The 27,803-nt window shown below is 46.0% G+C and overlaps 1 protein-coding gene across 6 annotated transcripts in view; it reads right to left on the bottom strand.

Moving 5' to 3' along the window:
* Positions 1-27,803, bottom strand: part of LOC124035556 (chromodomain-helicase-DNA-binding protein 9-like) — a 114,149-nt gene that overhangs the window by 84,662 nt on the left and 1,684 nt on the right. For 3 of the 6 annotated variants that reach the window (XM_046349035.1, XM_046349036.1, XM_046349034.1), the window contains exon 2: positions 721-1,163. In XM_046349035.1, coding sequence (XP_046204991.1) covers positions 721-1,163 — 443 coding nt within the window. Of the gene's footprint in view, positions 1-720; positions 1,164-5,155; positions 5,983-20,209; positions 20,333-27,803 lie in introns of those variants that run through there. The other 3 variants (XM_046349038.1, XM_046349039.1, XM_046349037.1) reach the window with 3 other exon arrangements.

Genomic DNA, 27,803 nt, shown 5'->3' with positions numbered 1-27,803 from the left:
GCTTGCCTGCATGTCTTCCTGCCTCCCAGCTTGCCTGCATGTCTTCATGCCTCCCAGCTTGCATGCCTGTCTTTCTGCCTCCCAACCAGTCAGCTTGCCAGTCTTCCTGACTCACAGCCAGCCTTCTTCCTGTCTCCAAGCCTAGCTGCCTGTCTTTCTCCGCCTCAGGTCAGCTATTACATGAGCTCACACTGGGTGTGGCTTACAGTATAACAGCACAGTTTTATTGTACAGGGGGAAGGGAACTGCATACAGTATATACTAAATCCATATATCCACTTGTCTCTGTCCTAACCTTGCTGTCCTATCTGCAGCAAGCTGGCCTAAATGCTAACGGTAGCCGTTGTTGCTCATTCCTGTCTGTCTGTGTCATGAATTTTAAAATGAACTTTGAGCTGCCATCTTGGCAGCTACTATTTTATGAGCAGCTATGTCTGTCAAGCTGGCAGCTGCTAGCAGATAGTCAACGAGCTATTCTATTGTGCTCCAGAAATGAATGGGCACTAAGGAAGCCAAGCCGTAAAGGAGAATTGACAGTGTGACACAACTTGCTTTAGACAGGATGCAGAGCAAAAACAAAATGGTAGATTTAATGTGGAAGGCCACTGAAATTACTTTTCAAAACAAATACAACACCGTGGCCCTATGTCATGCCATACAGGTAGTGGTGTTATAAGGGCATAGTGAGGCATATGAGAACAAGGTCAGTGAGACACCTACCCGATCTTGGCCTTCTGTTTGGGCTTGGACGAGGACATAATGCGGGCCTTCTTGGAGGACTTGGTCCTGGTCTTGTTGCCACGGTCCCTCTCCCTGTCTCTGTCTCTGTCCCTCTCTCTCCTGTGGGCTGAGGAGCTCCCAGAGGGGAAGCTCTCTGGACTCATAACCCTGGGGATGTTCTTCTCTCCTCTCTCCCGGGCCTTAGCAATGGCCTCATGGATGATCCTGTTAGCCTTCTGCTGCTTGTCCTCCCCAGCCTCCTCCATCAGTTGCTGCTGCTGCTGCTCCCTCTGCTCCTTCACCAGCCTCCGCTGGGCCCGCTTCTCCAACGACGTGCTGTAGGAGGACGAAGACGAGGAGGATGAGCTGCTCTTCATCGGGGGGCTGAGGACCCGCGCTGCTGTGTGGCTGTTGGGACCATTAGCATTCTTGTTCTTGGGAGGCTGAAGAGGAGAGAGAGGAGGGGGGATATTAATCAGACTGAGGGAACACATATACCAACAGGATGATGTCATTATAACATACATACATCTGCATTAATAGCAAGACTGGAAAGAGCTGTGTATTACAAAGGACTCTCGCCCTGATCTTAATGTCATTTCCTGCGAAGTGGATGATCTTGTGGTCGTTAACACACACACACACCTTAATCCCCCCCACCCCACACACACTAATCCCCCCCACTATGTTCATGTTTTCATATAGCCAAACCAAACTGACATTCCTGAATTTCAGACTGAATAGTTAGATCATTTAGCTCCTAGTTCTCACATTCCCCTTCAGTTAACCCTCCACAGCCTCTCTCACATCATCTTCCCCTTCAGTTAACCCTCCACAGCCTCTCTCACACATCATCTTCCCCCTCAGTTAACCCTCCACAGCCTCTCTCACACATCATCTTCCCCCTCAGTTAACCCTCCACAGCCTCTCTCACACATCATCTTCCCCTTCAGTTAACCCTCCACAGCCTCTCTCACACATCATCTTCCCCTTCAGTTAACCCTCCACAGCCTCTCTCACACATCATCTTCCCCCTCAGTTAACCCTCCACAGCCTCTCTCACACATCATATTCCCCTTCAGTTAACCCTCCACAGCCTCTCTCACACATCATCTTCCCCCTCAGTTAACCCTCCACAGCCTCTCTCACACATCATCTTCCCCTTCAGTTAACCCTCCACAGCCTCTCTCACACATCATCTTCCCCCTCAGTTAACCCTCCACAGCCTCTCTCACACATCATCTTCCCCTTCAGTTAACCCTCCACAGCCTCTTTCACACATCATCTTCCCCTTCAGTTAACCCTCCACAGCCTCTCTCACACATCATCTTCCCCCTCAGTTAACCCTCCACAGCCTCTCTCACACATCATCTTCCCCTTCAGTTAACCCTCCACAGCCTCTCTCACACATCATCTTCCCCCTCAGTTAACCCTCCACAGCCTCTTTCACACATCATATTCCCCTTCAGTTAACCCTCCACAGCCTCTCTCACACATCATCTTCCCCCTCAGTTAACCCTCCACAGCCTCTCTCACACATCATCTTCCCCTTCAGTTAACCCTCCACAGCCTCTCTCACACATCATCTTCCCCCTCAGTTAACCCTCCACAGCCTCTCTCACACATCATCTTCCCCTTCAGTTAACCCTCCACAGCCTCTTTCACACATCATCTTCCCCTTCAGTTAACCCTCCACAGCCTCTCTCACACATCATCTTCCCCCTCAGTTAACCCTCCACAGCCTCTCTCACACATCATCTTCCCCCTCAGGAACAGAAGTGTGAAATGTACCATATCAGCTTTGCTGCCTGGAATGAGAGTCAAGTCACCCAGTCAGGCTCAATAAGGAAATGTTGTAAACACAAAGGAATGGGATTACAAAAGTGAATCAGTGAAGCTCTGAAAAACCCCCATGTGCATAACAATCAAGCTGTATACTTACACTGCTGCTTAGTGACGTGGGGAGAGAGAGAGACATAGACAGAGAACACTGAAAACAACAGCCAGCTGGTCTAGAAACACACAGCAGAAGTCACAACAACACTGTTAGCTAGTTGGCTGTACCTCTCTTATTAGACCCTCTAAGCCTTGATAATGATATAGCCTTGACATAGGCTTGATAATGATATAGCCTTGACATAGGCTTGATAATGATATAATATTGACATAGGCTTGATAATGGTATAGCCTTGACATAGCCTTAACATAGGCTTGATAATGGTATAGCCTTGACATAGCCTTAACATAGGCTTGATAATGATATAGCCTTGACATAGGCTTGATAATAATATAGCCTTGACATAGGCTTGATAATGATATAGCCTTGACATAGGCTTGATAATAATATAGCCTTGCCATAGGCATGATAATAATATAGCCTTGCCATAGGCATGATAATGATATAGCCTTGACATAGGCTTGACAATGATATAGCCTTGACATAGGCTTGATAATGGTAATGACTTAAATGTAAATGTATAGCCTTGACATAGCCTTGACATAGGCTTGATAATGATATAGCCTTGACATAGGCTTGATATTAATATAGCCTTGCCATAGGCATGATAATGATATAGCCTTGACATAGGCTTGACAATGATATAGTCTTGACATAGGCTTGATAATGATATAGTCTTGACATAGGCTTGATAATGATATAGCCTTGACATAGCCTTGACATAGGCTTGATAATGATATAGCCTTGACATAGGCTTGATATTAATATAGCCTTGCCATAGGCATGATAATGATATAGCCTTGACATAGGCTTGACAATGATATAGCCTTGACATAGGCTTGACAATGATATAGCCTTGACATAGGCTTGATAATGATATAGTCTTGACATAGGCTTGATAATAATATAGTCTTGACATAGGCTTGATAATGATATAGCCTTGACATAGGCTTGATAATAATATAGCATTGACATAGGCTTGATAATGTAAGTCGCTCTGGATAAGAGCGTCTGCTAAATGACTTAAATGTAAATGTAATAATGATATAGCCTTGACATAGGCTTGATAATAATATAGCCTTGACATAGGCTTGATAGCCTTTTAAAGACAAACAACCAGTCACCAGAATATCCCATTCTGCTGCTGTGTCTCTACCCCACTACCTCACAGACATACTGAAAGTGTTGCTCTCTGAACTTTCTGCTAGCCACACATATTTCCCCCTAGTCACATAGATTGCAGCAGCACAAACTTTCATTAAGACAGACACAAAGAAACAGAGACAGGCAGGACCAGCACACAGACATTCAGCCAAACTAGAATAAATAATATAGACAAGGCTGATACGTGATAAAATGGGAATAACACATGGGCTGAGGTTTATTCCCTTCGGGTGGGCCCAGAGCCTATAAATGGATGAGCTAATCTCAACGTGTTGCAGTCAGAGTGGATGGCTACATGACCCGAGGCCGAGCCACAGCACGGCACAGCCAGTTGCTTTCCTGACTGCTAAATAAAGAGAATTATCTTGAACTGCCACAAACAAAGCAGGGGGAGGGGAGAAATAAATGACAGTTCATTTGGAAGATAGAATTCTGTAGCTGCAGCTCTTGTTTATGTTTAACATGTGCTGCCCAGGCTATTAGTGGAAATCATTGCCCAGAACTGAAATATTCTCATTATTCAATTTCAAGGTAAAAAAAGAGGGTGAGGAAAGAGAAAGTCAAGGTAAAGAACAGGGAAAAGAGGGAAGGAGCAAAGGGGAGCAAGGGCAGAGGGCGGGAATGAGAGTTTGTATAAAAAGTGAATGAGAAAGGGAGAGAGAAGAAAAAATGCACCAAAACCAAGTGCTCTACAGCTGTGTAATACAACTATAAATAACTGAAATTACAGGCTGCCAGCACTGCAGTGATTTCAATCTCTCTCTCTGCCACCACACGCTCACATGAAAACACTTTGCACTATTACAGTAAGGAAAGACTACAGAGATAGAGATAGCCAGGACATTTGGGCCAGTTAGTCCGCTCACTCACTCACTAACCCCTTACTTCCCTCAGTCCCTCATGCAGAACGTTGTGTGACTGATGTACTCATCTTGTGACACACACACACACACCGCCTTTTGCATGGTGGGGAGGTGGGGAGGAATCCATGGAGGGAAGGGGTTTGGGGGGTGAGAGAAAACAAGGGATAAAGTGAAAGGAGGGGGGTAGTGAAGGGAAAACATGTGAGAGAGCATAGCTAGCACAGCTAAGCAAATTAGTATGGGAAAGAGCAGCAACAAGGAGTTCAAGATGGCGACAGTGGAGCTGCATCAGGCAGGCAGCATGAGCCAGTAGCAGAGGAGGTTGTTCAGTTGTTCAGTTCCTGTCGTGTGGCCCCTCCTCCCTCTCTGTGCAGCTCACTTACCCTTCCTCCCCTCTCTCTGTGCAGCTCACTTACCCTTCCTCCCCTCTCTCTCTGTGCAGCTCACTTACCCTTCCTCTTGGCCTCTTCACTGTAGACATGTTTTTTTCAATTTTTTTTCTTCCTCCCCCTCTCTCTCCAACCACCTAACAAAAGCCTTGCCCTTTCGCCGGGTTTTTTGTCTCTCTCTCTCTCACTCGCTCACTCTCTCTCTCGTTCGACAGTTTGTCTTGCTTGAGCTGCGTGTCCACCCCCTCCCCCCTCCACAGGCAGCGTACAAGCGGGCGGTGGAGCCTCCTCTCCTTCACCTCCTCTCCTCCCCTAGCGGGCAGGGCTCAGGCTCAGTAGAAGTGCATGGGGCTGGGCTGTTAGATCACTGGGAGAGCTGGGAGCAGGGCTGGTTGCGCCAGAAGAGGTACGAAGCAGTGGCAGTCCAGGAAGCTCGTTTCATTCTGCTGCTACTGCGTGCTTCTGCTCCGTCCGGCTCAGGCAGGCGGGTCGTGGTGTGAGTGTCAGCGTCGCTCTCTCGCTCTACCCTCCTCTCTTCTCAGTGATTCCCCTCCGCCAGCAATCGCGTGTTCTCTCCGTCCACTCGCTCTACTCGTTCCTTTTTCTTGCTCCCTTCATTCGTGCCTCTTTTTCTTACATCCCAGGGTAAGTTAGGCTACTCCTTTGTACACAAAAAGGGTTTTGAGCTAGCTAGCAGGCTTGGTTGTTTGCCTTTTTCCACTAGTTTTCCTCTCCTCTTCCCTCTCTGCCCTCCCTCTCCCGTGTTGGGGTGTGTATGGCGAGGAGCTGGAGTCTCCAGCAGCAGAGCGGTGGAAAATGAAAGCAGCACAAAGCAGCAAAATGCATCAGCATGAATATTAGAGATGTCGTTAAAATCCAGACTCGTTCTCTCTCACTCTCTCACTCACTCACTCTCTCTTTGTGAGGAAGTAGGCCAGCAGATGGTGCTAGCAGTTATTACATTAACTTTCACAACTTAACCCCAAAAGCACTGGATTTCTACACAAGCACAGAGATTAACATAAATGGAATGCAGGCTTGCATGTGTTGTACATTGCTCTATACATAAAAAACAGTATACACAAGAAACTGAATGACATAATTTTATGTTGTACAGAATCATAACATGAAAATCCACTATGAGAAAAAACTAAACAATACACTATTAAACAACCAAACAGCAAACAACTAACGTGTGCAAAACCATGAAACCATGAGGCTAAAAAGCCACAGCACTGTCCCTAGTACAGCACACTAACACACTGAGAGCTCACTCCCTGAGACTGTCAGTAAAGCAGTGGTCTCAGACACACTCTGGTGGGGAAAGAGACAGACAGATGCTGGCCACCCAGCCGTGTTCACTTCCCACCAGGATGAGAATCCCTCTTGCAAGAGGTGACAGGATAGCCCTCCACACACACACAAATGTATACAAGATGTGAAAGGACAGGTCGTGACGAGCCTTCTGTCCCTTCCATGACTGACAGTCACTGGAGGGGCAATGGAAGAGAGGGAGGGGGCTCCCTGGAACATGACACAAGGACCATGTGCTCCAGCAGGCACATGGTGCTGGGAGGGGAACACACAGACATGCCTGGCTGGCCTGGAGCCTGCCTGGCACAGGGTTAGGTCCCAGAGTGGAGACACACACATCACCAGACAGACATGCACGCGCTCACACACACTCACAAACTTAAGGAGACATACATCTTGCTCTAAAAGCACGACTGTGTTTTCACAGTGAACTCTCGTTTGAAATCTTGTGCACAACATATAAGCCCCTTCTCAGGTTACACAAAGGGCTACATAGCCTGGGGATTGACTGTTAGCTCCCTGCTAGTCAGAAGTAACTGGGAACAGGTTGGTAAGCAACAGGCTATGGCTAGCCTCAATGGCTATGTGGCTAGGGGGAGGCCAAGTACCTGGAGATGGATAGTTAGCTCCCTGCTAGTTAGAAATAACAGTAACAGGTCTGAAGCTACAGACTAGTAAGCTACAGGCTAAAGGCTACATGGCTATGTGGCTAAGGGAAGGACATTTGCAGCAGAGCATCAGCTCTCTCCCTGGCTGAAATATAACACAGTTTAATGATATTAGAGCAGAATTATCTCACATGGATAATAGCTGAAAGGGGCACTGAGCTCTTAAGGACAAAGGCCTACTTCACTTAGCTGATCTGTGTTGCTTTATCGGTTTAATAAGTAGACTAGTATGATTAGTAGGCCTTAAGTAAGTCAGAATCTATGTCAATATTCCTAACTTTCCGTTAGGCGTTGGGGAAACTATAGAGAAAGAGAAGGGGAGAGAGAGGTAGGAAATAAAGAGAGACTGACTGATGTATTTAACCTCTCATTAGTAGTGGCAAACAAAGGTGAAAGCTAAAAGGAAAGCCCTACTTCCTGACTTAGCTGCAATATCATTTGCCTCTGCTATCTCCAGCCAATGTCTGAGCACAACTCTCTTAAAAAAACCTGCCAGACACCTAACTTTGTGGAAGAACATTGGAACTACAAACATTGGAACTACAAACACAACAAAACATTGAACTGTACAACTGTAGGTATAACATACGACTGGTTAAAGTCCAACGTAGAGTATGTGTGGGAGGTCACAATGTACACAGTAGGTTGTGTTAACTCCAATCTAGTGCACATGTGTTTGTAACCCATGCCCATATCTAGATAAATTAGCCTGTGCTGTGTGTGTGCTCATGTGTCTGTGTGCGTTCTTACTAGAGGTCGACCGATTATGATTTTTCAACCCGAGACCGATTATTGGGGGCCCATAAAAGCCGATGCCGATTAATCGGCCATTTTTTTTACAACAATACTAAATGAACACTTATTTTAACTTAATATAATACATCAATAAAATCAATTTAGCCTCAAATAAATAATGAAACATGTTCAATTTGGTTTAAATAATGCAAAAACAAAGTGTTGGAGAAGAAAGTAAAAGTGCAATATGTGCTATGTAAGAAAGCTAAAGTTTCAGTTTCTTGCTCAGAACATAAGAACATATGAAAGCTGGTGTGTCCTTTTAACATGAGTCTTCAATATTCCCAGGTAAGAAGTTTTAGGTTGTAGTTATTATAGGAATTATAATACGATTCTTTACGATTTGTATTTCATTAACCTTTGACTATTGGATGTTCTTGTAGGCACTTTAGTATTGCCAGTGAAACAGTATAGCTTCCGTCCCTCTCCTCGCTCCTCCCTGGGCTCGAACCAGCAACAAAACGACAATTAGCGCGAGCTAACTAGCCAGCCATTTCACTTTGGTTACACCAGCCTCATCTCAGGAGATGATAAGCTTGAAGTCATAAACAGCGCAATGCTTGACGCACAACGAAAAGCTGCTGGCAAAACGCACGAAAGTGCTGTTTGAATGAATGTTTACGCGCCTGCTTCTGCCTACCACCGCTCAGTCAGATACTTAGATACTTGTATGCTCAGTCAGATTATATGCAACGCAGGACACGCTAGATAATATCTAGTAATATCATCAACCATGTGTAGTTAACTAGTGATTATGATTCATTGTTTATAAGATAAATGTAATGCTAGCTAGCAACTTAACTTGGCTTACTGCATTCGCGTAACAGTCTCCTTGTGGAATGCAACGAGAGAGAGGCAGGTCGTTATTGCGTTGAACTAGTTAACTGTAAGGTTGCAAGATTGAATCGCCCGAGCTGACAAGGTGAAAATCTGTCGTTCTGCCCCTGAACAAGGCAGTTAACCGTCATTGAAAATAAGAATGTGTTCTTAACTGACTTGCCTAGTTAAATAAATATTAAATAAAGGTGTAAAAAATGAAATAATAATAATATTTAAAAAATGTAATTAAAAAAAAAACAATTATTGGCAAATCGGCATCCAAAAATACAGATTTCCGATTGTTACGAAAATTTGAAAATCGGCCCTAATTAAATCGGCCATTCCGATGAATCGGTCAACCTCTAGTTCTTACTACTGGTAGGCTATACAGTGGGGCAAAAAGTATTTAGTCAGCCACCAATTGTGCAAGTTCTCCCACTTAAAAATATGAGAGGCCTGTAATTGTCATCATAGGTACACTTCAATTATGACAGACAAAATTAGAAAAAAAATCCAGAAAATCACATTGTAGGATTTTTTATGAATTTATTTGCAAATTTGGTGGAAAATAAGTATTTGGTCACCTACAAACAAGCAAGATTTCTGGCTCTCACAGACCTGTAACTTCTTCTTTAAGAGGCTCCTCTGTCCTCCACTCGTTACCTGTATTAATGGCACCTGTTTGAACTTGTTATCAGTATAAAATACACCTGTCCACAACCTCAAACAGTCACACTCAAAACTCCACTATGGCCAAGACCAAAGAGCTGTCAAAGGACACCAGAAACAAAATTGTAGACCTGCACCAGGCTGGGAAGACTGAATCTGCAATAGGTAAGCAGCTTGGTTTGAAGAAATCAACTGTGGGAGCAATTATTAGGAAATGGAAGACATACAAGACCACTGATAATCTCCCTCGATCTGGGGCTCCACGCAAGATCTCACTCCGTGGGGTCAAAATGATCACAAGAACGGTGAGCAAAAATCCCAGAACCACACGGGGGTACCTAGTGAATGACCTACAGAGAGCTGGGACCAAAGTAACAAAGCCTACCATCAGTAACACACTATGCCGCCAGGGACTCAAATCCTGCAGTGCCAGACGTGTCCCCCTGCTTAAGCCAGTACATGTCCAGGCCCATCTGAAGTTTGCTAGAGAGCATTTGGATGATCCAGAAGAAGATTGGGAGAATGTCTAATGGTCAGATGAAACCAAAATAGAACATTTTGGTAAAAACTCAACTCGTCGTGTTTGGAGGACAAAGAATGCTGAGTTGCATCCAAAGAACACCCCATACCTACTGTCAAGCATGGGGGTGGAAACATCATGCTTTGGGGCTGTTTTTCTGCAAAGGGACCAGGACGACTGATCCGTGTAAAGGAAAGAATGAATGTGGCCATGTATTGTGAGATTTTGAGTGAAAACCTCTTTCCATCAGCAAGGGCATTGAAGATGAAACGTGGCTGGGTCTTTCAGCATGACAATGATCCCAAACACACCGCCCGGGCAACAAAGGAGTGGCTTCGTAAGAAGCATTTCAAGGTCCTGGAGTGGACTAGCCAGTCTCCAGATCTCAACCCCATAGAAAATCTTTGGAGGGAGTTGAAAGTCCGTGTTGCCCAGCAACAGCCCAAAAAACATCACTGCTCTAGAGGAGATCTGTATGGAGGAATGGGCCAAAATACCAGCAACAGTGTGTGAAAACCTTGTGAAGACTTACAGAAAACATTTGACCTATGTCATTGCCAACAAAGGGTATATAACAAAGTATTGAGATAAACTTTTGTTATTGATCAAATACTTATTTTCCACCATAATTTGCAAATAAATTCATAAAAAATCCTACAATGTGATTTTCTGGATTTTTTTTCCAAATTTTGTCTGTCATAGTTGAAGTGTACCTATGATGAAAATTACAGGCCTCTTTCATCTTTTTCAGTGGGAGAACTTGCACAATTGATGGCTGACTAAATACTTTTTTGCCCCACTGTATGTGTGTTCTCCCCATGTTTGAGTGGGCATCTGACATAGACTAGCTGTCAGGCTAGGCCTTTGGAGATGGACTCCTGTTCTAGGAGAAACGGAGCGAAGGGAACTAAATGACACAACATGTCAATTACCATCCCTGCAGTGGAGCGAGAACATGTCACATGCCAGATGGGAGCATCCCACACAACAGGAATAAACTATCGTGTAGTGGCAGTGGGCCTCACTCTCACAGAAACAGAGCATCACTGTCACGGAAACAGAGCCTCACTCTCACAGAAACAGAGCCTCACTCTCACAGAAACAGAGCCTCACTGTCACAGAAACAGAGCCTCACTCTCACAGAGACAGAGCTTCACTCTCACAGAGACAGAGCCTCACTTTCACAGAGACAGAGCCTCACTTTCACAGAGACAGAGCCTCACTTTCACAGAGACAGAGCCTCACTCTCACAAAGACAGAGCCTCGCTTTCACAGAGACAGAGCCTCGCTTTCACAGAGACAGAGCCTCACTTTCACAGAGACAAAGCCTCACTCTCACAGAGACAGATCCTCACTTTCACAGAGCCCCTGAAAACATTCAATTCACAGCTGTTAAAACACTGTCAAGAAGAACAGGTAAAAATACTGTATCTATAGAGTAATTCAGGAAGATATTTTAACAACAGTTCTTTCAGAGACTAGGCCTAAACGGTATGCAACCATGTTATGTACTGCATGTTGAGCATGAACATTTGAACACCTGATCTGGAGTACAGTGTGCTGATGTATAGTACACTGAGGGGTTCACTGGGACGGACAGACAGCATCCTTTTAGTCTGGGACGACATCATAATGCAAAAGACTACATAACAGACTGTTCAATGAGAGAGAGAGAGAGAGAGAGAGAGAGAGAGAGAGAGAGAGAGAGAGAGAGAGAGAGAGAGAGAGAGAGAGAGAGAGAGAGAGAGAGAGAGAGAGAGAGAGAGAGAGAGAGAGAGAGAGAGAGAGAGAGAGAGAGAGAGAGAGAGAGAGAGAGAGAGAGAGAGAGAGAGAGAGAGAGAGAGAGAGAGAGAGAGAGAGAGAGAGAGAGCTAGGAAGAGATTCAATAACACCCATGTATACGTAGATGCATACACCGGAAGGCTTTAAGCTGCCAGCGACTGACTCTGCACAGGGTCTATTGTCTCTCTAGGCTGGCAACCCAACGGTTAACATGCAGATAGGCCTCCCGGCAGAGAAATTCGTGTGCTGGGGGGGCTTCCCTCTAAAGTGAGAGACGAGGGGCGGAGTAAAAAAAAAAGAAAGAGAGAAAGAAAGAGTAAAAGAGACAGAAAGAGATAAAGAGGGATCCAGAGGCACAGGTGTGAGTCTCTAAACAGTCCATAATAACCTCATCACAGACTCAGAGCCTGTATTAGTGTGCCTGCCACTCTTACTTCTGCCTCCCTCTGCGGGCCTTTGAGTAGGACTCCACTAACACACCGTTAGGGAAATTGACATTTATCATCCTAGGACAGGATGGAACTCGCACTATAACTGTGCACACACATAGCCAATCATAGAGCCCACAAGACCCACCATATCAACAGTTAGCCTATATTTTCACCCACTAGGTAGTGCTGTAATGCTGGTTGTATAAGCTAGTACGAAAGTGCTGTTGTAACAGAGAGCTGAGCAAGTGAACATAGTGTTCCTTCAGAGCAAATATAGGAGACGGTGTGTGGTACTGATCCCTAGAACTCTAATCAATGACAGCCTACTTTTCTTTTGATGAGTAATAAAGTGCATAGTACAGGAATAATAGAGATGACCCACTGCTTCTCTCTTACTTCAGCCTTTGCCTAAACGTTTTCCTTTTAAAAATATCTGAAGTCTCCCTAGAAGTCAACCTTTGACGTCGACTCTTCCTTAAAATCACTCCTCACAGGAAAGTGTGTCGCGTCTTTGTGCATAACGTCCCTAAGAATAGTTATTGGCTTTGTGTTGTGAGAGGGATAATACCAGCAGTATACAACACTACTCACCTTCCCAGTTCCCAACCATAGCCTAACCAGAGACCAAACCTACTGCCTGGTTAATGGAATATAGATTAGTCTGTCAGGAGGTGGGGAAGAGATTAGGCCTGTTAATTAGGCCTATGGCTGTGGGCCAATTTAAAGTCATGCATGGAGAGTGAGGAAAGAGGTAGAGAGAGAGGAGAGAGAGAGAGAGACAGATGGAGTGTTTGTGTGTGAGAGAGAGGGGGAGATAGAGAGGTGTAGTTGATAAATGAAAGGGGGCACACTGCACGGCGATGCTTCCTGAACCAATTAAAAAGAGCATCAGGCCTTAATGATCCTTCACAGGGTAGGAGAGGGAAGGTAAGGTGTGCTGGTGCTAACCTCTTGTCCCGGGGAGAGGCTAATAACAGAAGTGACACTCAGTGGGCTAACAGGGCTTACAGGTCCTCCATCCTCACTCTCTGACCTGGTCCACTTTGACCTGTGCTGTCACAGCCTGGCTGGCACACAGCTCTAGCAGGTCACATGGCAGCAGGGCCTTAGGCAGAGATGCAGTAGTACAATATATGGCATTTAACTGAGCTGTATTCACATAGGGTTGACCCAAACCATACTGTTTGTGTCACGCCTGCTCCGGCTCTTCCTCCCTCTGGCCCTCGAGGGCGCCAGGATCCCCAGCATTACGCACTCAAACCACCATCAGTACACACACTTGCCTTCCCCGTCACGTGCATCAGCAGTCATTGGATTCACGTGGACTCAATTACTTGTGTCATTACCTTCTCTACATCTGTCTGTTCCCAAGCTCTGTTCCCTGCTTCGGGATTAATTATCTCATGTCCGTGTTACCCAGGTTCCGACGCTGTTCCTGTCTTGTTTCCTTGTCTGTTCCCGAATAAATGTCTGACTCTACCTGCTTCTCCTGTCCGGCGGCGGTCCTTACAGTCTGGCCCTGATACCACTATTTTCTTATTCTATGTTGGATGTGTAACCAGGCAAATGTCCAGCCCAGTACAGCTCAGATTAGTTTGGCTCAGTGTGAAAAGGGTACTGCTTGCCTGTATCTGGATGGAGGAGCGGAGGTGGAGAAATGTGGGTGGCTGAAGGACAGACATGTTACAGAGTTAAGTCTAATACCATAGCCTAATTAGGCTAATGTTCTGCAGACCATGTGTGGTAGGCTAGGCCTACAGATTAGGAAGAGGGAAACTACAGGGAATTATCCATTCTGTATAGAAACACTATCAATAAAGTTGTATTGAATTAAAAAATCTAGTGTTCTTATTCCATTTGTGAAGGATAATCAACGAGGGGCTATGCGTTCTATGGAAAATATTGGATGACGTGGAATGTGTGTTCCACAATGCACGAGCGAAGTGGAACTGACCTTCAACAGTTTTTTTTCCCTGATTATCTCTTTTATATCACATCTATAATTTAACACATTTGCCGCTAGAAACGTGTTCATTTTCCAGTAGAAATGTGTTCATTTTCCAGTAGAAATGTGTTCGACATCTACTGAAGTAGCTAGCAAGTTTACTAGATAGCTACAGTAGTTGCTGTGGTAACCAAACAAACAAACTTGTTAGTTAGGCTAACTAAACCATCAGTCCTAGCTTGCCATGAAAATCTGATTCAACAATGCCAATAAAGTTTTCAATTCAAGTTTTGCTTTAAAAAGCAGCTCAAACATAGAACATGTAAGAATGAACTAGGGATAAGGGATAATAACTTTGACAGCCATTATGGCAATGGAACACTTAGAACGAACGACTGGGTTGCGTCCATACTGTAGATACAGAACAAAAAGACTGGGTCGCGTAGATACAGAACAAAAAGACTGGTTTGCGTCCATACTGTAGATACAGAACAAAAAGACTGGCTCGCGTCCATACTGTAGAAACAGAACAAAAAGACTGGGTCGCGTCCATACTGAAGATACAGAACAAAAAGACTCAACGACTGGGTCACGTCCATACTGTAGATACAGAACAAAAAGACTGGGTTGCGTCCATACTGTAGATACAGAACAAAAGGACTGGGTCACGTCCATACTGTAGATACAGAACAAAAAGACTGGGTCACGTCCATACTGTAGATACAGAACAAAAAGACTGAACGACTGGGTCTCGTCTCAGGCAACCGAACCGATTGAACGAACGACCAGCCTTCTTGGGTAGCAACCCTAGATTTGTGTCGTGACTATATCTTGTGGAAGGTTGAAATAGTATGAATAAATTCATAAAAATAATGTTTTTATTGAAAACATGTCAATCATTATTTGAATATGTTGGTAACTGGTTGTATAAAAGTGATACTGCCCTCGAAGCCGGTTTTAGAGGATATATTGGCTTGGTCTCGAGCCTCTGGATAAGAGCGTCTGCTAAATGACTTAAATGTAAATGTAACAAAACCAGGGCCAATATACCCTCCAAACACCGGCTTCTCGGCATTATCACTTAAATAACACACACTCTAGAATGCCCTTCAAGCCAATCAGAAACAAGTATTCAACGATGCCATGGTATAATCATGAATAACATTAGATTCCCAGTCCAAAGTTACATATTATACTGTATAAGCCTAGGCCTTATTTCCTAAGAAATGCACTTACACTACTAGGTGGTATAATGGTATTAAACACTGTAGATCTATTCAAAGGAGAACTATAGCTTCAACCAAGTACACACTTCTAGTACGCTAGGATGTGTGTGTGGGACTCCCTCTCTGGTCTGTTGGAGATATTTATAGTTATTATCCAGAAAGCTCTAAGGCCCAGGCCAAGACACACACACACGCAGGCACATGCACACACACACACAGGCACACACACACACACAGCTTGGCATGTAATTCCTTGCAAATGCAACGATTAGCAATTCACATAGGTTATGATATCATTAGCCGTACCTGCCATGGCAGAGGACTGCACCATCACACCCATTACACATCCTCAAATAGCTCCCAATGAAGAAGCTTTACTAACAGCCACCTATTAGCTTTCCATTAGTCTTTCAGTTAACTGACTCCTTCATTTCATTAAGAGAGGCATGCGATGGCCATTTGCATCTCTGAGAGGGATGGTGATAGGAGTGGTTCATGGATGAATGGACTGGGACTGGGGAGGGTAAGGTGGTTTGGGCCTGGTCGTTAGGGATTCTATAGGATAGCAGAGGGGTGACAGAGGGGAGAGGGCAGTCTAGGGTCATTGAAGATGATGCTGTATCTGTCATTAGCACAGTATAGGGAAGGTCTGAGAGAGCCTGTACGATACACCACAAGTCAGGAGCTAAGCACCCAATGGTACAGGCAAACTAATGTTCCCCTTGTTGTGTAGTGACACACCCAACACCTTAAGGTTTTTAGGCCTCTCCAGATAAATAAGCTGGATGGTTATTACATTATCCTAGCAAGCATTACAATGGGCACATTCAAGGTCATTGCAGAATAACTTTCAATATAGCCATCAAAACAACCTGCCAATGAGCAGCCTACTTACTGGGGAGCAGAGATGGAGGGAGGGGATTCCAACAACATTGGTTCCCTTAGAGCTTATGTAATGTATGTGAAACAGCTAGCTAGTTAGTTATACTGTTACACTTAGACCAGCGATTCTCAACAACAGTGGTTCCCTTAGAGCTTATGTAATGTATGTGAAACAGCTAGCTAGTTAGTTATACTGTTACACTTAGACCAGCGATTCTCAACAACAGTGGTTCCCCCTTAGAGCTTATGTAATGTATGTGAAACAGCTAGCTAGTTAGTTATACTGTTACACTTAGACCAGCGATTCTCAACAACAGTGGTTCCCTTAGAGCTTATGTAATGTATGTGAAACAGCTAGCTAGTTAGTTATACTGTTACACTTAGACCAGCGATTCTCAACAACAGTGGTTCCCTTAGAGCTTATGTAATGTATGTGAAACAGCTAGCTAGTTAGTTATACTGTTACACTTAGACCAGCGATTCTCAACAAATTTGGGTTGTGGGAGGCGGTGATCATATTGAATGAATGTCACAAATTTCTAAACGTAGGCCTATTCCTTGCTTGAGAACTGAGAAATGAATCAGCATTACCTGGTGGTAACACAGAAAATAGTATGATTTATGCATTCAAATGAGCAATTGGTGGGTTCATCACCAGTCTTCTTCATGCTATAGCTCTCAATAATAAGAGGTTAAATCAGGAGAAGCCAGGTTGTTAGCAGCAAAAAAGCAGGCATCAGTGCTGCAACGGAGAAACTATTTTTGCTATCTCAGATTGTTTTGTCAATTCTCACATATAAACTTTATTGGGAGAAATTATGTTTGACATGCTTTTTACATTTGTATCACAAACAATTGTTTTCTTAAATCATGATGAACGTGGCCATTTTAGGACCCCTTTTTTGACCTATAAATGCCTCCGGTAAAACCTTGATGCTTGAATCGTACATGATACAGACAACATATTGTTCATTATACTCCTTATAGAGGCTCTAACAAATGGAGAATGTCTAGATTCTGAAATACACATTTTCACATTAATTCATTCAATATAAAAACATGCATATGAACATCTCAAAAATACCCTTTACAAGTACATGACATTTCCAGTGGGTTCTGTGCTAATTCTGAAGTTGTGATACATTTTATGAGCACCGCCAACACAGTGAATGGGAAAATGGATTGAAAGGGCTGTGATTGGTTAATGCATTCCTACGTATAAAATGGATCATATTTACAAAGGTACCAGAGAGCTCCCTCTGGAAATTTGACGTTTTTGACAAGTATATTGTTCTAAACAATACGTTAAAAAAATAAGCAAAATAAAAAAGGGTACTTTTGAGATATTTATATTTTTACATTGAAAAAATGAATGTGAACATTTGTATTTCAGAATCTAGACATAGTCCATATTTGAGATAACACACCAAGATGTTGTCTGTATCATGTACAGTTCACTGATCATAGGGTTTTACAGGAGACATGTATAGGTCTAAAAAGGGCCTGAAATTGCCAATTTCATAATGATTTTCAAGAAAATTATTTGTGATACAAATGTTAAAAAGGATGTCCAACATCCTTCCTCCCAATTAATTTTCTATGTGAGAATTGACAGAACAATCAGATTGTTGAAAAATATTTTCCGCCTAAGCTGGCGTGGAATCGCCCAACTATGGACTTATCCAGAACTATGATGGCGGTGAGACCAAATTATAGGGTCACCAGAGGACAGGGCCCAGGGAACAGCCACACACATTCAACTGAGGACAACAGACAGACTTGTAGTTCTGTTCTGAGCAGGAATGTCAAGAAAGTCTTTATAAATCAAATGAATGATCCACGCCACAACACTAAGCTTTTCATACTGACAACTCAGCAGACAGGACAGTCTTGAGGTGAGGGCATACAAAATAACAGCAGCTTTGTGGCAGTATAGCAAGAGCAACCATGTGATTCAACATTCCACAGAGATTGATTTAATGTATATGAAGGCCAAATGCCACAGACCAATAGGCCAGTGAAAACATTGAAACCTGTAGCCTAGTAATTGCACTGAGCAACAGAGGATTGAGTTAAATAGGAAGGAATTCACAGGATTCTTCCAACATATTCACCTCAGGGATCCAAGAAAGACATATGCCTACACATTCTGAGAGAAAAGAGCAACCCTCCATTTTGCAAATTGAAATGTTAAAACATTAACTTATGTGTTGTAGACTAAATATAATATATAATATACAAATATAAATATAAAACTAAACTTTATCCAAGGCAGACAGACAGAGGATAGTGTTAGCCTACATTTTGTCCCTTTCCACAGAGTCAGTGTAATGTTGTGAAAGTGTTTCTCTGTGTAAACAAACCCTTGACTCAGGGCCCAGCGCCATGGAAACCAGTGAACATAACCGGCTAGGAACCAGCAGCTACCTGACAAACCTGTCTGATCGCTTTGAGACTCCTGTGTGAAAGTACACACACACACACACACACACACACAACTATCATCTTCATGGAATAGCTAACGCAAACCACCAAGTGTTCCTTAGAGATAAAAGCAAAAGAGGCACACTGTATGAAGTATAGCAGACACATAAAGAGCAATTAGCCAGAAGATCCGACCTGCTTACTTACAGCTGCACTAGGGTCGGACAGCACGACCGTGTAGATCAGGACACCATGGAGCCGGCTTGGAAAACGTACCTCAATCCAGGGATGAGAAATTAGTTGTACTCCGAATTGTCCTATTATCCCAACTGTTACAAGATTGAATAACTGCTACTTTTCCAGAACGCTTCCCTTTCCTCCTCATGCTACGTAGCAGAAGCCACGTGTGTTGAGCAACAAAGGATAGTCAGCCTACATCTTCGCACTGTGATAATGTCAAAATAAAACTAATGTGTGGGGAATGGCTTTGTACATGTTAAACTCTCCCAAAACTATGTCTGTACAATAGTTAATTGGTAATCCATTATTATAATGAATTGGTAATCATTTATTGGTAAGCCAGTGTTATAATTAATTGGTAATAATTCATTGATAATTGGTCATGTCAATGTTGTCAAGGGTGCATTAACAAAGGCAAAATAGTTGGAACAAAGAAATAAACTATTGAAAGACAAACACAACAACTTTCTAGTGTGTGGCTGTTTATTGCCATTGTTAATCCACCCTTGACAACAATGACATGGATTACCAATTAATTATTGTATTTCAGACAAGTATCCATAGTTTTGGTCAAGCTTGACCTATGGTACTTGCGGACGTAGTCCGCAAGGAGCCTGATTGGCTGACTATAGTTTGATGTTCAACTTACATTCTAGCGCCATTTCAAAATGACTGGTGTGGCTTCTGCTACCTAGCATGGGGACGAAAAGGGCAGCTTTCCCAAAAAACTATCGGTCGTTCAAACTTTCTGGTGTAACAGTTGGGATAATGAGACAATTTGGAGAGCAATGCATTTCTCATCCCTATATTGAGGGACGTTTTCCGAGCTATATCTCGTGCTAGCTCCCTGGTGTCTTGATCAACTCAGTTATGCTGTCCGACCTTAGTGCAGCTGTAACAAGTGGGCCGAATCTGCTGACTAAAAGCAGAATGTCATGATCCACAGTCCAAATGCCTTTCCCTTATTCCCCTTGCCCTATTTAGTGCTGGGTTCCCTATTTAGAGCTAAACTAAGTCTAACGGAATGAGAGGCTCTGAAAGTCTCATTAGAGTCCCTGTAGAGTAGACTGTGTCAATCTGTTCAACACTTTCTCTCCCCGGAGACAGACTATGCTAGCGTTCAGGCTAGCGTTCAGCGGGCTGTCTGGTGGTTGAGCTAAGTTCATTCCTGTCAGCCAGTGAAAGGTTAACCTGACTGCAGTATAAGGAAGAGGTCACGTTGGGTTGTCACCCCTCACATTCCTCTCACACAAAACCTCATGTTAGCACTGAACCCGCTGGCTATTGCACGCTCCTCTCCAAACCCCTAGCCAGCCAACATAGTCAAAGCTATTTAATCCCTGTGAGCGGGGGAGAGAGAGAAAAAATGCAGAATAAAAGAGAATGGGTTTGTATTCAGACCTACTGTGCAGTTTGGGGCTGGCAAGGCTCCCACATGCTCCTCACAGTCTAGGCTAAATCCAAGTACAACTCTCTCACCCCTCCCTCTACTAACTAGCCACCCATTTCCTCCTCTGGTGTCCCCCCACAGCCCGCCCCTTCCGTCCACAGTAAAGACCGCCCCACTTTAAATAGAGCCGACTTCCTGTTCACCTTTGACCTCCACTAGATACCACCCACTCCTGGCAGGCCTCCACTACCAGCAGGCAGATGAGGCCGGATGACTGGAGGAACAGAGAGAGGCAGTCATAAAGAGAGAGATAGGCAGTCAGAAAGAGCTAGGGAGAGACAGAGCGAGAGACAGCCCACAAAATGAGGTATAAACAGAGCTGCACCTCCTAACCTCCTGCCAAATGTATGACAAATGTAGACTTATATTTCCCTCAGATTACATAGACCCCAAAATCATTTGAAAACAAATACATTTTTGATAAACTCCCATATCTATTAGGTGAAAAACCACAGTGTGCAATCGCAGCAGCAAGATTTGTGACTTGTTGCCACAAGAAAAGGGCAACCAGTGAAGAACAAACACTATTGTGAATACAATCTATATTTATGTTTAATTATTTTCCATTTTGTACTTGAACTATTTGCACATTATTACAACACTGTATATAGACATAATATGTCTTTATTCTTTTGGAACTTTTGTGAGTCTAATGTGTACTGTACATTTGTTATTGTTTATTTCACTTTTGTTTATTATCTATTTCACTTGCTTAGGCAATGTAAACATATGTTTCCCATGCCAATAAAGCCCCTTAAATTGAACATTGAATTGAGAGATCGAGAGAGAGATAGACCTACAGACCAGAGAGAGAGCCAACCGCAGCCAGAGAAACAGCCAATCATCTCTCAGCCTCGTGGAGGGCAGGTTTCCCAGCGGCAGTGGGCCCCTCCCCCTCCAAAGAGTGACTTGGTGTCATGTTTCAGGGCTGACTGCAGCACTCTCTGCCTGGCTGACTGGCTGCCTGGCTGACTGGATGGCTGGCTGGGAGTTACATAAACCTCACCCAGGAAGGTCAGGAAGCAACAAAGACAGCAATTCAGTGGGGGCTGACAGCCACAGACCCCCCCCCACACACACACACTTTAGTTTCAAAGCCCCCAGAGGCCAGAGGAGGGGGTGAGGGGAGAGCGAGGTCGGGGAGTCAAAGAATAAATCTAAACCACTGATGCACTGAGTCAGACAGGAGGCACCTGCTATACAGCACAGCAGCTCATCATCAGCTATTCAACCACCAGGGTGTGCCTACTGCTTAGACGACCACATCAAAAGGCTATTTGTTTGTAATGGGGCTGTCATGCAGTAAGACTGCATCACGTGTGAGGACAGATAAGGGTATGCACAACCCGTGGTGAGATTGTTCTCTGCCAACTACATCTAGTAGCCTAGTTGTTGTCTATAATAGGGTTTCCCAAACCCGGTCCTGGGATCCCCCCCTGGGTGCACGTTTTGGTCTTTTCCCTAGAACTATACAGCTGATTCAAATAATCAAAGCTTGATAATGAAAACGTGCACCTGGGGGGGACCAGAGCCACCCGTCAGTCAGGAGCTGCCAGAGCCGCCCGTCAGTCAGGAGCTGCCAGAGCCGCCCGTCAGTCAGGAGCTGCCAGTGCCGCCCGTCAGTCAGGAGCTGCCAGAGCCGCCCGTCAGTCAGGAGCTGCCAGAGCCGCCCGTCAGTCAGGAGCTGCCAGAGCCGCCCGTTAGTCAGGAGCTGCCAGACCCGCCCGTTAGTCAGGAGCTGCTAGAGCCGCCCGTTAGTCAGGAGCTGCTAGAGCCGCCCGTCAGTCAGGAGCTGCCAGAGCCGCCCGTCAGTCAGGAGCTGCCAGAGCCGCCCGTCAGTCAGGAGCTGCCAGAGCCGCCCGTCAGTCAGGATCTGCCAGAGCCGCCCGTTAGTCAGGAGCTGCCAGAGCCGCCCGTCAGTCAGGAGCTGCCGGAGTCTCCCATCTATTCATGTCCCGCTGCAAGGGTCCCCAGTCAGAGGTCGGCAACGGGGTTCCCCGCTCTAAAGGCGCCACTGGAGCGGGCACTGAAGCGGGCAAAGACTATGGTGGAGTGGAGTCCACGTTCCGCACCAGAGCCGCCACCGCAGACAGACGGCCACCCAGACCCTTCCCTATAGGTTCAGGTTTTGCGGCCGGAGTCCGGCACCTTTGGGGGGGTGGGGGCACTGTCACGTTCTGACCTTAGTTCCTTTATTTTGTCTTTGTGTTAGTTTGGTCAGGGTGTGAGCTGGGGTGGATAGTCTATGTTCTTTTTTCTTTGTTGTATTTCTGTGTTCGGCCTGGTATGGTTCTCAATCAGAGGCAGCTGTCGATCGTTGTCTCTGATTGAGAATCATACTTAGGTAGCCTGTTTTTCCCATTTTAGTTGTGGGTGATTATTTTCTGTTTATAAGTGTTTTTCGTCACCTTACAGGACTGTTTGTTTGTCGTTTTTGTTCAGTTGTTTTATTAAAATAATGGACACTTACCACACTGTGCATTGGTCCTCCTCTCTTTCTCCAGACGACAAGCGTTACAGAATCCCCGAGCTGACAAGGTAAAAAATCTGTTGTTCTGCCCCTGAACAAGGCAGTTAATCCACTGTTCCTAGGCCATCATTGAAAATAAGAATTTGTTCTTAACCTGACTTGCCTACTTAAATAAAGGTAAAAAATAAATACTCAGCTCCTTTATCATACTGCTGTCTTCACAATGACTGGGAACAAAAGCCCTCTGTCTAGAAGTCAGTCTCTCTGTGTGACTAACAGTGAACAGCCAAGCACTAGCTCCTGAGGACTAGGCCTACAACTGTCTGGGTGGTATACTATATACCTGTATTGATGCATGCTGTTTATTAACTGACAGATTTCCCATGCATTCCCAACTGTAGGCTATGCCTTGTTATTGGGCTACATTTCACAGCTAGGCACATTTTTTTTTTAAAGACGCTAATGTTCCTCTGTGGCTAAATGATATGCTTTCTCATGGTGTACTAGGCTATTCTGAATTATTTCATTTCTTTCTGAACAGACAGCAGTAACTCTATAACTTTGGCAAATGTATCAGGGGTGATGTAGCTCCTGCAGAACCCTTCGCACGGCTATGATTCTATAAGGAAATAAATGATGAAGTGCAACACTGGAGAGATCAGCGTTGCAGGCTCATTCATGTCTATCAGAGCAGATAGGGAGAGAGATCATGGGCCAGACACAGGACCAGGCAGTGAGACAGGGCCAGACACAGGACCAGGCAGTGAGACAGGGCCAGACACAGGACCAGGCAGTGAGACAGGGCCAGACACAGGACCAGGCAGTGAGACAGGGCCAGAGACAGAACCAGGCAGTGAGACAGGGCCAGAGACAGAACCAGGGAGTGAGACAGGGCCAGAGACAGAACTAGGCAGTGAGACAGGGCCAGAGACAGGACCAGGCAGTGAGAAAGGGCTAGAGACAGGACCAGGCAGTGAGACAGAGCCAGAGACAGAACCAGGCAGTGAGACAGGGCCAGACAGAACCAGGCAGTGAGACAGGGCCAGAGACAGAACCAGGCAGTGAGACAGGGCCAGAGACAGAACCAGGCAGTGAGACAGGGCCAGACACAGGACCAGGCAGTGAGACAGGGCCAGAGACAGAACCAGGCAGTGAGACAGGGCCAGAGACAGAACCAGGCAGTGAGACAGGGCCAGAGACAGAACCAGGCAGTGAGACAGGGCCAGAGACAGAACCAGGGAGTGAGACAGGGCCAGAGACAGAACTAGGCAGTGAGACAGGGCCAGAGACAGAACCAGGGAGTGAGACAGGGCCAGAGACAGAACTAGGCAGTGAGACAGGGCCAGAGACAGAACCAGGGAGTGAGACAGGGCCAGAGACAGAACTAGGCAGTGAGACAGGGCCAGAGACAGGACCAGGCAGTGAGAAAGGGCTAGAGATAGGACCAGGCAGTGAGACAGAGCCAGAGACAGGCAGTGAGACAGGGCCAGAACCAGGCAGTGAGACAGGGTCAGACACAGGACCAGGCAGTGAGACAGGCAGTGAGACAGGGCTAGAGACAGGACCAGGGAGTGAGACAGGACCAGGCAGTGAGACAGGGCCAGAGGCAGGACCAGGCAGTGAGACAGGGCCAGAGACAGGGAGTGAGACAGGGCCAGAGACAGGACCAGGCAGTGAGACAGGGCCAGAGACAGAACCAGGCAGTGAGACAGGGTCAGACACAGGACCAGGCAGCGAGACAGGGCTAGAGACAGAACCAGGCAGTGAGACAGGGCCAGAGACAGAACCAGGCAGTGAGACAGGCAGTGAGACAGGGCTAGAGTCAGGCAGTGAGACAGGGCTAGAGACAGGACCAGGCAGTGAGACAGGGCCAGAGACAGGTAGTGAGACAGGGCTAGTGCCAGGACCAGGGAGTGAGACAGGGCCAGACACATGACCAGAGAGTGCGACAGGGCCAGAGACAGGACCAGGGAGTGAGACAGGACCACAGAGTGAGACAGGACCAGGGAGTGAGACAGGCGGTGAGACAGGACTAGGGGGTGAGACAGGGCCAGAGACAGGCCTTGAGACAGGACTAGGGGGTGAGACAGGGCCAGAGACAGGCAGTGAGACAAGACTAGGGGGTGAGACAGGGCCAGAGACAGGCAGTGAGACAGGGCCAGAGACAGGCAGTGAGACAGGGCTAGAGACAGGCAGTGAGACAGGACTAGGGGGTGAGACAGGGCCAGAGACAGGCAGTGAGACAGGGCCAGAGACAGGGCTAGAGACAGGCAGTGAGACAAGACTAGGGGGTGAGACAGGGCCAGAGACAGGCAGCGAGGCAGGGCCAGAGACAGGCAGTGAGACAGGGCTAGAGACAGGCAGTGAGACAGGGCTAGGGGGTGAGACAGGGCCAGAGACAGACAGTGAGACAGGGCCAGAGACAGGGCTAGAGACAGGCAGTGAGACAGGGCCAGAGACAGGCAGTGAGACAGGGCCAGAGACAGGCAGTGAGACAGGACTAGGGGGTGAGACAGGGCCAGAGACAGGCAGTGAGACAGGACTAGAGAGTGAGACAGGGCCAGAGACAGGCAGTGAGACAGGGCCAGAGACAGGGCTAGAGACAGGCAGTGAGACAGGGCCAGAGACAGGCAGTGAGACTAGGACAGGGGGATGGGCACCACTCTATCTCCTGATGCCCAGTATCTGTTGGCTCTTCACACACCAGTGGACATGAATAGAGCAGTCTACCCATAAGCATCAACACAAGGGTGGATGTTGACACAGACTGTAGGGAAGCTGGGCCTGTTCGCTGGTGTTCCATGTCCCATTTCAATTAGCGGATGGACAAATTGGACAAATTGGACAAATTGGCCAAATTGGCTGCTGGGTCAAAACACCAGTCTGTGCTTGAGGTATTTCAGCCTACCTGTTAGTCTAAGTGGTAGAGTCGAGAGGGACAGAGCTATGCTGTAGAGACAGGGTAAAGACCTAACGACTTGTGAGTCGCCATTCACCAGAGAGTAGTTGTGTGTGTGTTTGTGGGTGTGTGCGTGTGTGCGCTCACTTGTTTACAATTTACAGAGCCAGTCAGAGATAGTTATGATGAGTGCTGAGCTGCATGTGCCAGCACTAGGGACATGGAAGGGAACAGACACACTGTGCTGCTGGTGATCAGATGTGGGTTCAAACACTATTTGAAATCTTCAGCCTGCCTGGAGTTCCAGATCGGTGGGGAATAGTAGTTTTGGGACTATTCTATTTGTTCCATTACTCAAGCACAGTTTAAGTATTTGACCTAAACAAATAGTATTTGAACCCAGGTCTGACATACAGTACAGACTGCTGCTGACGGTCCTCTTTGCCTGGCTGTCTGCGTCACTGTGGAGCCAGGCTAAGAGAGGTGTGTGGATGGATGTTGCTATGCTACTGGCCAGCTCTGCTTCAGGATCCGCCTTGTGCCTGTCAGAGCCAGAGCACACTAATGCACTCTCTACCTCTCTCTGTGTCTGTCATTAGCCTCCCTCCCTCCCTCCCTCCCTCCTCTCTCTCTCTCTCTCTCTCCTTCCCCTCCCCTCCTCTCCCTCATTCACTACTCCCTCTATCCATCTCTATTCTCTCTCCCCCTCCCCTCCCTCCACTCCCTCCGTCCGTCTTTATCCTCTCTCCCTACCCCTCCTCTCTCTCACTCACTACTCCCTCTAACCATCTCTATCCTCTCTCCCTCCCCCTCCTCTCACTCACTACTGCCTCTATCCTATCTCCCTCCCCTCCTCTCTCTCACTCACTACTTCCTCTGTCCATCTCTATCCTCTCTCCCCTCCCCTCCTCTCCCTCACTCACTACTCCCTCTATACATCTCTATTCTCTCTCCCTCACTCACTACTCCCTCTGTCCATCCCTATCCTCTCCCTCCCTCCCCCTCCTCTCACTCACTACTCCCTCTGTCCATCTCTATCCTCTATCCTCTCTCCCTCCCCTCCCCTCCTTCACTCACTACTCCCTCTGTCTATCTCTAACCTCTCTCCCTCCCCCCTTCACTCACTACTCCCTCTGTCCATCTCTATCCTCTCTCCCTCCCCCTCCTCTCCCTCTCTCTCCCTCAAAGACACACACGCACATAGAAAACCACAACAGCAACCACTCCCACACTCTATCTAGCCATGTAGTGAGTGCAGTGCGCAGCAGCAAGACAGACAGTCAGGCAGTGTCTCTAGCCTCTAGCCTGCCCTGACCCACATCTATAGCCTTTAGTACGCTTAGTTACTGTAAGTCCTGGAGACACTGCTGCCACTATTAATCAGGCCATGGGACACAGCTAGGCTACTGTAATTACCTGTTGTCTGTCTATGTCCCACAATGGCACTCTATTCTCTATTTAGTGCACTACTCTTGACCAGGGCTTTGGTCAAATATAGGGAAATGGGTGCCATTTGGGACACAATACTGAGAGGATAGCTAGAATAGGCTGTATTATTATAATTTAAAGGGGGGCTGAGCCTCCTTCCCCTCCCTCACTCCCTCCCTCCACCTCCCCCTGATTGCAGGTGCACCAAATATGCTCATGCTCTTCCAGGGCTAGTTAAACATTACATGGGTGGGTGGCTGGCTGGCTGGCGTCTGGCTGCTGAGAGGAGTGAAAGCATGGCAAGGCTCTCTCTAGTCTCTCTAACAGTGCAAGAGATGTATCCATTAACTTAGCTGTCACAAATACATGTCTCACTGTCAATTCTTTCCATTAATTTCCAACATAGTTGGAACTGAATAGATAAAACAACCTGGATAAGATGCAGATATAGATTTAAATGGGAATGGAATGAGAAATAATTTGACATTTGACAATTCGCTTGACCAATCCCCTCCTGCCCATGTGGTCAAGTGGAAGGACAACTATTAGCACCAACAACCACAACTATTCTATACATCGGCAATGTGTATTTCTTTCCCTGTAGTAATACATTAAAGCTGCAATATGTAACTTTTTGAATGACCTGACCAAATTCACATAGAAATGTGACATAGATCTGTCATTCTCATTGAAAGCAAGAAGTCGTAGATCTGTTCTATGTGGGCTATTTCTACGCTTTCCGTTTCCA

This window comes from Oncorhynchus gorbuscha, linkage group LG05, assembly GCF_021184085.1.
Source record: "Oncorhynchus gorbuscha isolate QuinsamMale2020 ecotype Even-year linkage group LG05, OgorEven_v1.0, whole genome shotgun sequence".
NCBI lineage: Eukaryota > Metazoa > Chordata > Actinopteri > Salmoniformes > Salmonidae > Oncorhynchus > Oncorhynchus gorbuscha.
Note: the sequence above shows the minus strand (reverse complement) of the source record. Positions and strands in the feature narration are given on the sequence as shown.